Source organism: Sinocyclocheilus grahami, unplaced genomic scaffold, assembly GCF_001515645.1.
Source record: "Sinocyclocheilus grahami isolate Dianchi unplaced genomic scaffold, SAMN03320097.WGS_v1.1 scaffold1183.1, whole genome shotgun sequence".
Taxonomy (NCBI): Eukaryota; Metazoa; Chordata; class Actinopteri; order Cypriniformes; family Cyprinidae; genus Sinocyclocheilus; species Sinocyclocheilus grahami.
In genome coordinates, this window is record NW_015506362.1 from 104,929 (window position 1) to 117,619 (window position 12,691).

Sequence of the window (12,691 nt, forward strand, 5' to 3'; positions counted from 1 at the left end):
TGAAGAACCTTCTTTTTCGCCACAAAGAAGCTTTTGTGAAACAGAAAGGTTCTTCAGATGTTAAAGGCTCTTTATGGAACCATTTAGACGAAAAGTTATTCTATGGCATCGTGAAGCACCTTTATTTTTAAGAGTGTATTCTGTTTTCAGATATTTTTGTGATTTTATTTTTTTGAGTAAATATTGTGTAAAACAAGTGTTTGTTTAAAGGAATAGTTCACCCAAAAATAACATTTTATTTTAGTATCATTGAGATACTATTATAGATTCTTGAAATATGTTGAACAAGTTTTTCATTTGTATTATTTATTTCTATTATTTATTGAATTTTAATTTAAGTTAAATTTTTAGGAATTTTGTTGTGTGTTTTTGTCATTTTTAGTAGTTTTTTATGTCTATATAGTTTTTATTTGTTATTATTTAAGTTTCAGTTTTAGTTATTATAGTACTTCAAGCTAAACTAAATTAATGAGAGAAATGTTCACTTGGCAACTATCTGAAATTACATTTTTTATATTTTATTTCAGTTAACATTTATTTTATTTCATGTAGCGAAAATGTTTTAATTTTAGTTTTAGTTAACTATAATAGCCCTGCCCTCAAGCAGGGTTATTATCCTTACTTAAAACTAAAACGAACAAAAACATTTTAGTTACTTGATATAAAATAAACATGGAATAAAGTGGAATAAAGTGGAATAAAATGAAATTTTATATTATTTCAGTTAGTTGCCAAGGCAACATTTTAAATTTTCATTTAGTTTAACTTTAAGTACTAAAATAAATAATATTAAAACTGAAATATATTTATAGATATATTTTTAAAAAATGATAAAAATAAACAAAAACACAACAAATTAAAAAAAAATTTAAATTTGAATTTAAACTTTTAAAGTTTGTGTTGAAGTACTAAAATACCTACAATTAAAAATGAAATAAAACTAAATAAAACAAACTATAAAAACACTATTAAAAAAACAAAAACTATTAAAAAACTAAAACTAATAATGTTGACAAAAACACACAACAAAATTACTAAAACTTTAACTAAAATTAAAATAGGGGGAAAAAAGTATAATATCATATCAATGATATCAAACTTACCATAATACTAAAAATTTACATTTTTACTGTAGAACACAAATTCTGAATAAAAATCAAATTTTTATGATGCTTTTTTGGAGCCTGATATTGATCGGTTGCTGTTGTATGTGTGAAGATTCTTCATAAATTCTCCTTTTGTGTTCCACAGGAAATAAATGACATGATACATGTTCAGAACATCAAAGAATGACAATGTCCATTTTTGGGTGAACTGTCCCTTTAAATTCATCAGCGGTCCAACCTGCTTTTAAGATCTCAGCCTCTGCAATTAAAAACCCACATTGTTTGTTATCAGTGTCAGCATGTAAAAGTCATAAATAATCCAACAGTTCCAACACTGTGCTTATTGTTTCTCTGTGCTGAAAAGAGTTGGAGGGTCCCATCATAAGGCCTCCAGTCAGACGGTAGTGACTCTCATAACCACTTCTCTAGGTTTAGTGGTGTTCGTGCTGATGTTACTGGTTGGGCTGCGTGCCTCGTGCGGCCGTAGATGACTCAGTAAATGCAGGAGGTTATAGGGACAGTGTTGGTCCGGTAAAGCTGGCCCGTCAGCGAGAGTGTCAGTCTGGTAGGAGTCCTGCGCGGCCGCTGTGATGTTTGTGTTTGTCGTGCCGCCGGTCACGTCGAGTGCCGGCGTCCCAGCAGCAGCCATGAGTGAAGATGGTGAAGGAGAGTCGTCCGCTCCTGCCGGCTCCCTCTGGTGGAGCAGCAAATTTTTCTTCAGCTCCTCACTGTCTCGCTTCTTATCGTAGTTTAAAACTTTCCACTGCTGATTGACGGCCTGCCAGCGGTGGAATATACGGAAAACGGATGGGCCCTCGTGGACGATTAGAGCTGCGGAGAAGAGAGATTCATTCGGGTTAACTGTAAGTTTTTGTTTTGATAATTCTGATCATTCTTGAGTTACATGGAAGCTTGTTTCTACCACAAAACAAACAAAAAAATCATGCAATTCTGAGTTCATGTCTTGCAGTTCTAGTTTATATCTCGCAATTCTAGGTTTATATCTTGCAATATTTTATATCTCGCAATTTTTAGTTATTTCGCAATTCTGAGTTTATTTCTCACAATTCTGAGTTATTTCTCAATTCTGAGTAAATATTTAGCAATTCTGAGTTATTTCGCAATTCTAAGTTTATATCTTGCAATTCTAGTTTAGATCTCGCAATTCTGAGTTATTTCACAATTTTGAGTTTAAATTACACAATTCTAGTTTATATCTCATAATTCTAGTTTATATCTTGCAATTATAGTTTATATCTCATAATTCTGAGTTTATATTTCACAATTCTAGTTTATATCTTGCAATTCTAGTTTATATCTCAATTCTGAGTTTATATTTCACAATTCTAGTTTATATCTTGCAATTCTAGTTTATGTCTTGCAATTCTAGTTTATATCTCAATTCTGAGTTTATATTTCACAATTCTAGTTTATATCATGCAAATCTACTTTATCTTGCAATTATGAGTTTATATTTCACAATTCTAGTTTATATCTTGCAATTCTAGATTATATCTCAATTCTGAGTTTATATTTCACAATTCTAGTTTATATCTTGCTATTCTAGTTTATATTTCACAATTCTAGTTCATGTCTCATAATTCTGATGCTTCCATAGAGATAAGTAAGGTAAGAGTATGATGGCAGAATGAACCCAGTGCATGTATTATTTCATACTAATGACTCTTTGGATCCAGGCAGATATGTGTTGAGCACTGGGTATCTCATCAAGTGTTCTGTTTGAAGAAACACTAATCCAAACTCCTGGAGTTTTTCTCTGATATATGCCTGTTTCCATCTACATTTAAACTAGAGGTAATATTAATGAAGGTAGACGGCTGTGTCTGGCCTGGTTCCGCATTACTTGCAGCTCTTTCTCTCCGTGTGTTTGTCCAGCGCTCTGAGATGTTGTGTCCTCACATGTTCTGTGCAGAAGGTTGATGATGACTCCTGACCTCTTTACTAACTTTCTCCTCCTGTTTCTCCCTTTGCTCTCTCTTTTCTTTGCCTTTCTGGGAAGTATTTTTATTGTGAATCAGGCTTAGTGTTGGTTTTGATTTCTACATTCCTAATCTAATTAGAATGTTTGCACTGTATGTGGACATGTAAAGGAATAGTTCACTGAAAAATGAACAATGGATCCTTTGTAGTGAATGGGTGCCGTCAGATCTTAGTTGGTAATTTGACAGCAAATTTTTATTTTTTTTATATGGAATAGTTTACCAAAAAATACAAAATTCAGGCAGATTGTCAGAGCTTCTGTTTTCTGAGAATATGGTGATTTATATTTTCAAGCTCCAAATGTTTACTCAGAAATTACTAGTAAATTTCACAATTAATTACAATTAAATACATTGAATAAAAAATGTAATTCTGAAGTACAAAGACTGAAATTGTATTTTTATGTAAAACACATAATCCTTATATAAAAATAATTTTTTAGTGTGCATTAGAATTTCTAACTAGTGCTTTAGAGAATCCGCTCTTATGACTGAGAATGAATGCGACACAAACAGTCTCTTCTGCTGTATCACATGTTTTATTTGCCATTTGCACAAAGACAAACAAACTGAATCATTCATCAATTGATTCTTTCGATTTTTCTCTCTTTCTGTTTACACTCATTTGTGTTTGTGTGACTATATGAGTGAATTTAGTATTTCATAAAATCTGTGAGGAGACCTATTTCTAATTTTCTGATGTTTTACAGTCATTCATGTGAGTCAGTGTAATTTTAGTATCATCGATATAATATGATAGATTTTGTTAAAATTTTAAATTAGATTTTGTTTTTATATTTTTTTACTTTAATTTTAATTAAAGTTTTAATAATTTTGTTGTTTTAGCTTTTTTTATATATGTCGATATTTGTTTTGTTTTTTTGTAATTGTTAAAATAAATTTTTTTTTTTGCATTTTTAATTTTATTTAGTACTTAAGTACTTTAAATAATAATGAGAAATGTTGCCTTGGCAACTAGCTGATATAAAAAAGTTATTTATTTATTCTTTTTATTTTGTTAATTTTTATTTAGTTAGTTAATTTGGTTTTAAGTAACACAAATATTCTTTCATGGTTGTAGTTTTAGTTAACACTAATAACCCTGATGTGAGTCAATCATTGAAATGGAAGCAGTTAATATTAACAAGTTGCTTTTACATACTCATGCATAATATGATATTTAAATCTTTTGCCCCGTTTCTTTTTCTTTAGATTTGAATCCCTGTGCATTGGACTCTTGGTCACTGGTGTACATTGTGAATCACAGAAGATGATATGAGGCATGTTGGGTCTCTGCGGTTAAATGCAATTCATTACAGACACAGTATGTCAAGGATATGAAAGATCCTTGAACTTAAATGTATTCTATGATACTAAGAAAACATACTGTAACTTTCAGAACTTCCTTCCCAGTGAAACAAGCACTAAACTAAACTGTGTAAAAGATTCATTCGGACTCAACAAACTTCATTTAAATCCAACTATGATGAACCTAACTTTACCTTTGATCCCAAGCAAACTGTACATACCGATACAGACGACGTCCATGAAGCCGTACATCCCGTAACAGATCTGGAAGAGCAGGTCTTGCCGTTGCCACTTGGCCGAAGGGCTGAGAGACGACCACACCAGCCACGAGATACTGGCGATGAGGAAGAGCGAACCCAAGATCGCCGCCGCTATCTGGACCTTCTCTATGACAGTGAGCGAAATCGCTTGCCACTTCATTAAAACACAAACGAGACAGAGAGCAGGGGATTTCAGTGCTACTGCATTTCTCTATTCTACTATTTAGGATGGAAATTCAAGATCCAGTTCTAATTCAGAAACAAATCCATTTTTAATAAATAATTAAAAAATTCAATTTTTAAATGCTACATTTAAATAATTACAAAAATTCCATGTTAAATGCTAGATTTAGATGATTCAAATATTCCATGATTTGAAAACAAAGGATTCTAATGAACTGATTATTTTGGATTCCATAAAAAGAATTGATAATAATAAGAAATGTTTCTTAATCCGCATATTAGAATGATTTCTGAAGATCATATGACACTGAAGACTGGAGTAATGGTGCTGAAAATACAGCTTTGATCACAGAAATAAATTTCATTTTACAATACATTCACGTAGAAAACAGCTTTTTACTGAATTTTTATTCAAATAAATGCGGTCTTGGTGAGCAGAAGAGACCTCCACCTTATTGACCCAAACTTTTGAACGTTGTATGTGCTCTTCCTCAAAAGTAAAATAATTATTAATAGAATCATTCAGAATCAGAACTGTTCTCTCTAAAAATGCTGGGTTAAAAAGGGACAAACCCAGCAATTGGGTTGTTTTGACCCAGCGGTTGGGTTAAATGTTTAACCCAACCTTCTAGTAACTCAACCGCTGGGTCAAAACATCCCAATTGCTGGGTTTGTCCCTATTTTACCCAGCACTGGGTTGTATTTAACCCAGCATTTTTTAGAGTGTTCCCATAATTAAATTCAGGGCTCATTTTGTGTCTTGTAAGTGGTTTTGAGGAGTTGTACCTGCAGTGGGTTCTTGGTGCTGATGGCGATCACCTGATACTTGTAGTAACAGAGTTCACAGGTCCACGAGCCTCTTTCACTGATCCACTTGATGAGACACGGTTGATGAGTGCTGCGAATGGAGCCGCTGCAGCGACACGGGCTCAGCAGCTCACCCTGAAAAACACACACAAGCTGGAGATCATACTCGAGGAGGAAAAAACACCTCACTTTTCTTCCGAGGCCCAGATTGAGCAAAAATATGCAGTTTGCTGCAGATGCTGATATTTATATGACCAAAAAGTGATGAACTTTTGATGCTTGTAATGTAAATCAATGAGATCTTTATAGCAGTACAGCAGATACTTATATAAAATGATATAAATATCAATCGTCACTCTATATCTCCAATAATATGTCTTGGTAAGATGAGATTTAAATGCTTAGTTTTATGATCAAAACATATAATGCAATGCAATACGATGATTATTGAGAGATGAACAAATAAACGTTCCTCAAAAGCCTGATGACTCATATTTGAACAAAAAAAATGATGTCTGGATAATCAAGTAAAGCTAAGTTGATTCAGTCCAGTAAGTGTTCATCTGGAAATAGTACTAACCATATCAAAGATATTTTTATGTTTACTCTATAAAAATCAGTAAAGATTTCACAGCAAGACATGTGAAGCACGAGCTGAAGCTGGACATTTGTACAATTACACTAAAAGACCTTTTACTTGCTAAAAAAAGTCTAAACTATCAATCAGACGACAGAAGGCAAGGCAGGTTTCACAGCAACGTTTTGATCATTCAGAGACTTTAGAAATGAATACATTAAATATGATACAGTAGGCTTTATAGGGTTAATTGTGGTGTTATTTTTTCTTTTTTTTGCTGTAAACATACTGGTAAAAAATGTATAGCCTGAATGCACTGTAAGTCGCTTTGGATAAAAGCATCTGCTAAATGCATAAATGTATTTAAATGTATTTAATTTAAACATATTTAAAAACATTTATTATCTGCACTTTTTCCAATACCAAGCACTTATTCAGTGTTTTATCTCGAATTTTAGAAGCTGCAGTTGACAGTTCAGGCATAATGAAAAGTGTGTGAACTGACAATTTCAGAACAAATATTGTATCCTCCTCATGGGCACTATATGAAATTGAAATAGAAAAAAGAGAACTAAAGCCCAACGTTCATTCAGACTTCAGAGTGACTTTTTAAGTGCACTGTATACGGTAAGCTGCTGCTTACTGGATCATCAAAAGCTCTGTGAATCCCAGTAAACTAACCTTTTTTTTTTTTTTAATAAAATATTTTTTTATCTTTTTATAAAAGATTTTTGTTGTTGTTGTTAAGAAATCACTATTTTTATTTAACAAGGACGCATTAAATTGATCAAAAGTAAAGACATTTATAATGTACAAAATGTACAAAAGATTACAAATAAATGATGTTCTTTTGATCTTTCTATTCATCAAAAAATCCTGAATAGATCCACAAAAAAAAAATATGAAGAAGCACAACACAACAAAAGTAATAAGAAATGGGCACCTAATCTTGAGCATAAAATTTGCGTATTAGAAGTATATAATTTATAGAAATATTTTACTTTTGGTTTTTTATTGAATTCATTCATTTTAATTTAAATGTATTTAATACATAATCTAATTTATTATATTAATATATTAAATTATTCTCTCTTTTTCTTTCCCTAATTTACATTTTAATGTTATTGTCATGTGAATACTTGTATATTTGTGTATTATCAGTATTAATCTTTTTTTTTTTTTATCTATCGTCTGCATTTGGGATTGTTGTGTTGAGATGGGAATTAACAGTTAGGAAAATGGAAGTGCTTTTGTCACTGAATAATTTCTGTGTACCCTGTTTTGATAAAAAAAAATGATTCAAAGTACAGTTCAGTCTCATTAGAAATTGATTATTCTGCTCAATATTCAATTCAATTCAAGTTGATTTGTATAGCGCTTTTCATGATACAAATCGCTGCAAAGCAACTTTACAGAAAGTTAAGTTTCTACAATATATTTACACTGCAAAAAATGCTTTTCTAACTTAGTTTTTTTGTCTTGTTTTCAGCCAAAATATCTACAAATACTTAAATCAAGAAGGATTTTCTAGACAAGTTCAAATTATTGTCTTGTTTTCAGAAAAAACATGTCAAAATTAAGTGAGTTTTTGCTAAATAGAAGCAAAATAATCTGATTTCAAACAGAAAACAAGATACATTTTCTCAACCCATTGGCAGATTATTTTTGCTTGTTTCAGGCAAAAACTTGACATGTTTTTTCTGAAAACAAGACAATAATTTTTACTTGTCTAGAAAATCCTTCTTGATTTAAGAATTTTTAGATATTTTGGCTGGAAACAAGACAAAAAAATCTAAGTAAGAAAAGCATTTTTTGCAATGTAGTAGTATCTTATCAGTGGTGGCTGTCAGTTAATGTACATATGGCAGAAATGTACGGAAAATCAATTAAAGACGTAATCAAACAGACGATGAACACTATTAACAGCAATTATTATATGATGCAATCAAACTTCTAGCAAAATGCGGTAGTTCTGTATGTTGTTTCAAGGTTTCAATATTAATGTATGCTGCCTAAATGGATGCATATTAGAGTATTCTGGCGTTAGTTAAGCAACACACTCCTGGAAACCAATTTCGACTGGTTGAATCTGGTTTTTCTCAGTAGGCAGCTCACTGTGATTTGGACCAGAGCCTCTAGTGTGTGTCTAGTGTAGTGTATTTACTACTGGACTGTGCTGTAGTGAATTATGCGTGTGTAATATTCTGCTCTGCTGCGTGTAGATGACAGCGTTGATCGGATGCGGATGGATGTAGACGTCCTGACTGTCCTGTCTGTGAAGCGCTGCGTAACTGAGGAGCAGACACAGTAACAGGTGCGGCGCAGTGTGAGCGCTCACCTTCGAGCACTAACACTAGAGTCACGCTGAGAGATATCCACACTCGCACACACAACATGCCCTCTCGTTTCTCTCGAGTGCATAAACAGAGCGCGAGTTAAACGTTTCAAAACCGTTTCTCATATCAGAACCCAAAAACACAGATCAGATGAGCTGAGGTTAAACTGCGCTGGATGTTATTGCTCAGAGTTTGCTCATTCAAAGCTCAGGATACATAATGGCGTGCTCAGTTATGTTTCATTTATCAACTTTACAACTTAATTCGGAGAAATGCAAATCGACACAAGTTGTTGACAAATTGTTGTATTTCACAGAATTTTCAGAGAAACGTCTGAGACAAAGTTGATACTTGAATAAAACATGTCTGAAAACTCAATTGTGTCTCCTGAGCAATGAATGAGCAACCTCTGAGCACACAATCAGCTTTAAAAGTAACATGGATTTGATGAGAAATATTTGAGTTCATATTGAGATCTCTGACTTTTGATTGGAGACATTGGTATTGTGACAAATCTGAGCACTGTTTGAGACAGTCTTGAGATTATTGGGGTCTGTTTCTCCAGGAGAAACCTCTGAGAAGCAGATCTCATTTTTATCTCATGGCTGTCTAGGAGAAACAAACAAGTTTTTCCGTTTCTAGTACATTTCTGAAATATTCCAGAATATTCCGGAAATGTTCCACCCCTTTGCAACCCTAGTGTTGAACGTTCTTCTCCTGCGTCCTTTTCTTCATGCTATTCAGAACAGCAGCGCAGCTGAAAGGGTTTTTTTGGGCTGCGTCCTCTACTGTACAGACGTGAATTTACATTTCCTTCAGCCTCAGGCTTATTAATTTCACTTTTGGTGTGAAAGGGCTTTTACATTTGCCAAAAATAGACCTTTTTATATTAAAAATCAAACAAACAAGCCCAGCCCAGATGAGAAAAGTAACGCAAAAGTAACGCATTACTTTCCATAAAAAGTAACTAAGTAATGCAATTAGTTACTTTTTTAGGGAGTTACGCAATATTGTAATGCATTACTTTTAAAAGTAACTTTCAATTTCCTCCAAAATTATGACTATTCTTGTATTTTTCTGGTATTTTCCCCACTTTGTTACACTTGTGCTGTTCCTGGTCCAAAATGACCGGCCGACAAAAAATGGCATATAAAGCTTGTTATGCTATATTATTACCAAATATTGTATTCAGTCTTTTTGTCAACTTGTTTTCTTTTAATTAGCCAAAATAGAACTTTTTATATTAAAAATCAAACAAACAAGCCCAGCCCAGATGAGAAAATGTAACGTAAAAGTAACGTAATGCATTATCTTCCATAAAAAGTAACTAAGTAATGCAATTAGTTACTTTTTTAGGGAGTAACGCAATATTGTAAAGCATTACTTTTTAAAAGTAACTTTCAATTTCCCCCAAATTTTTGATTATTCTTGTATTTTTCTGGTCGTTTTCCCATTTTGTTAAACGACCGGCCGACAAAAAATGGCATATCAGCTTCTGATACTAGAGAAATCCCCTTTGTGATTATTCCCTCCTATGTATCATTTGAATTCTTCACTTCCAGAGAAAATGTTAGTGCTCATAGGCTGCTATTATGAGAAACATCTGATACTTGAATAAAACATGTCTGAGAACTCCATTATGTCTCCTGAGCAATGAATGAGCAACCTCTGAGCACACAATGAGCTTTAAAATGAATGAGAAAAGCATAGACTGATTGATGGAATATTTGTAATGAGAAATATTTGAGTTCATATTGAGATCTCTGACTTTTAATTGCAGGCTTTGGTATTGTGGCAAATCTGAGCCCCATTTGAGACAGTATTGAGATTACTGCAGCCTTCTTCCTCAGGAGAGACATTTGAGATGCAAGAGACTCTGTTTGCTCTCCGTTTAATCTCATTGCTCTGTAGGAGAAAGAGCTGAGATATTAAAGAGATTTCATTCGTGATTATTGTGTCATCTTGAATTCTGCTCTCCCAGAGTTGCTCTTACGAGAAACATCTGAGACAAAGTTAATACTTGAATAAAACATGCCTGAGAACTCCATTATGTCTCCTGAGCTCTAAAAGAGCATCTTCTAAGCACACAGCGAGCTTTAAATCTAATGAGAAAAGCTTGGGCTTAGAAGATTTGATGAGAAATATTTGAGATCATATTGAGATATCTGACTTTTGATTCAAAACTTTGGTATTATGGCAAATCTGAGCCCCATTTGAGACAGTATTGAGATTACTGGGGGGGTTTTCCTTAGGAGAAACATCTGAGAAGCAGGAGACTCATTTTGGTCTCCATTAATCTCATTGCTGTCGAGGAGAAACAACTGAGATCTCAATTGTGATTATTCTTTCCTCTGTGTCTCCAAGAGGAAAACTGTATTGCTCATTGGTTGCTCTTTCAGAGCTCAAGAGACCTAATGGAGTTCTCAGACAAGTTTCAATAAAGTATTAACTTTATCTCAGAAATGTCTCATAAAATGATTAAAAATAAGAATATAGTAGCTCTCACCGAATGATTAAAGCAACATTTGATGAGAAATGTTTGAGTTCATATTGAGACAACTGACTTCTGTTTCATTAAAGTATTAACTTTATTTCTCATAAAGTTGGGAAAAATAGCATATAATGGATAGCAGTTCAGGTTATTTGATCTTTGGATACACTGATGAGAAATATTTGAGTTTAAATTGAGATCTCTGACTTTTGATGGCAGACTTTGGTATCTTTTCAAATCTGAACACAACACTGTTGAGATCTCTAGAGGAATAGAGGGGGGGTTCCTCAGGAGAAACATCTGAGAAGACCTAAAATTCTCCATTAATCTCATTGTTGCCTGGGATAAACAATCAAAATAGTCAAGAAATCTCACCCGTGCTCCTTCTGCCAAAGAGTGGAGCTCTAAGTAAAAGCCGCCTCGAGCTCAACTTAACATGAGTATTATATAAGCACGACCCCGATGCTCCTTCAGCCAAGAGGAGCGCTACCTCCGTCACAGCGTCGAGAGGAAATAGAACGGGAGTGTTGGTACAGACACAGGCCTGTCTGCAGATGGACTTAGTGGGAGCGAGTTGGCCGGACAGTATGAGGAGAGCAGGAACAGCCAATGGGAGGAGGGCGGCACAGGAGGAGACGGGGAGCACGTCCAAACCTGCAGCCTAATCCACCTCCGTGTTCTCAGGGCAGCACAAATCAGACGGCCATTACAACTGTGACAATCTGTTTCACTTACTCCACCGAGAGCCACGCTGCGGATAAAGAGTTTAATGCTGTTTATTTCACTCCTGTTCAAGATAGTGACAACCAAACATTCAATAAATGCATGTAATGTGAACAGAAGCGATCTGAATTAGTTGTTAATGAAGTGGTGTGAGTTTTAACCCTCATGTTGTATTTAAGTCATTTTCTTTTTCCCAAATATTCTAGTTTTTCTTATCGCATTGGACTAAAACTTGCTGACTTTGCTCACACACGGTATAACAATCTGCTTTGGGGGTAATGCTCTACAAGTAACGAGAGTTACATAATCAAATTACTTTTATGAAGTAACCAGTAAAGTAATGCATTACTGTTTCATTTACAACAAAACATCTGAGTTACTTTTTCAAATAAGAAAAACCAGTTACTATCTTTTCCCATGTATTGACCGACAGCTCTCCTGTCCTCATGTTGAGAGAAATCAGGAGTGAGTGCAGAGGCGTGCGCTGTGTGAACATGATGTTACTGTAGCTCTAGACTAAATGTGAACATGCATTTATTCATCTCACTCGCACAAAAACAGATTCAGTATTCCTCGAAATGAATAAAAACTGTGAAATGCAAACTCAGAATATGACGCAACCCTGCAATAATTAAATGTTAATTAACACAAATATCCTTTGTGTATTTAATCCCATTTTATTAACCAATGTCTTTGCTGCTGACCTTCGATGATTCAATTCAACCATACTAATAAGCAAAAATTACTTTAGATAAACATAACATTTGTGCTTGTAGTGTTGAATAGGGTTGCAAATAATTTCCAGTAAATTTTGGAAATATTCCAGAAATTTTGGGGAACTTTCCAGGATTTTTTGGAATATTCCATTTCCAGGGATTTGTTGGAAAGTTTCTGGAAATT

The 12,691-nt window shown here is 33.8% G+C and overlaps 1 protein-coding gene across 1 annotated transcript in view; it reads right to left on the bottom strand.

Moving 5' to 3' along the window:
• Nucleotides 1-1,133: 1,133 nt before the first annotated feature.
• LOC107567720 (E3 ubiquitin-protein ligase MARCH4-like) overlaps nucleotides 1,134-12,691 on the bottom strand; it is a 42,269-nt gene continuing 30,711 nt past the window's right edge. Inside the window, exons 2-4 of the mRNA XM_016253462.1 lie at nucleotides 5,644-5,799; nucleotides 4,636-4,828; nucleotides 1,134-1,937 (exon numbers count right to left, since the gene is read on the bottom strand). Of these exons, the coding sequence (XP_016108948.1) occupies nucleotides 1,501-1,937; nucleotides 4,636-4,828; nucleotides 5,644-5,799 (786 nt within the window). The 3' untranslated portion in view covers nucleotides 1,134-1,500. The remainder of the gene's footprint in view (nucleotides 1,938-4,635; nucleotides 4,829-5,643; nucleotides 5,800-12,691) is intronic.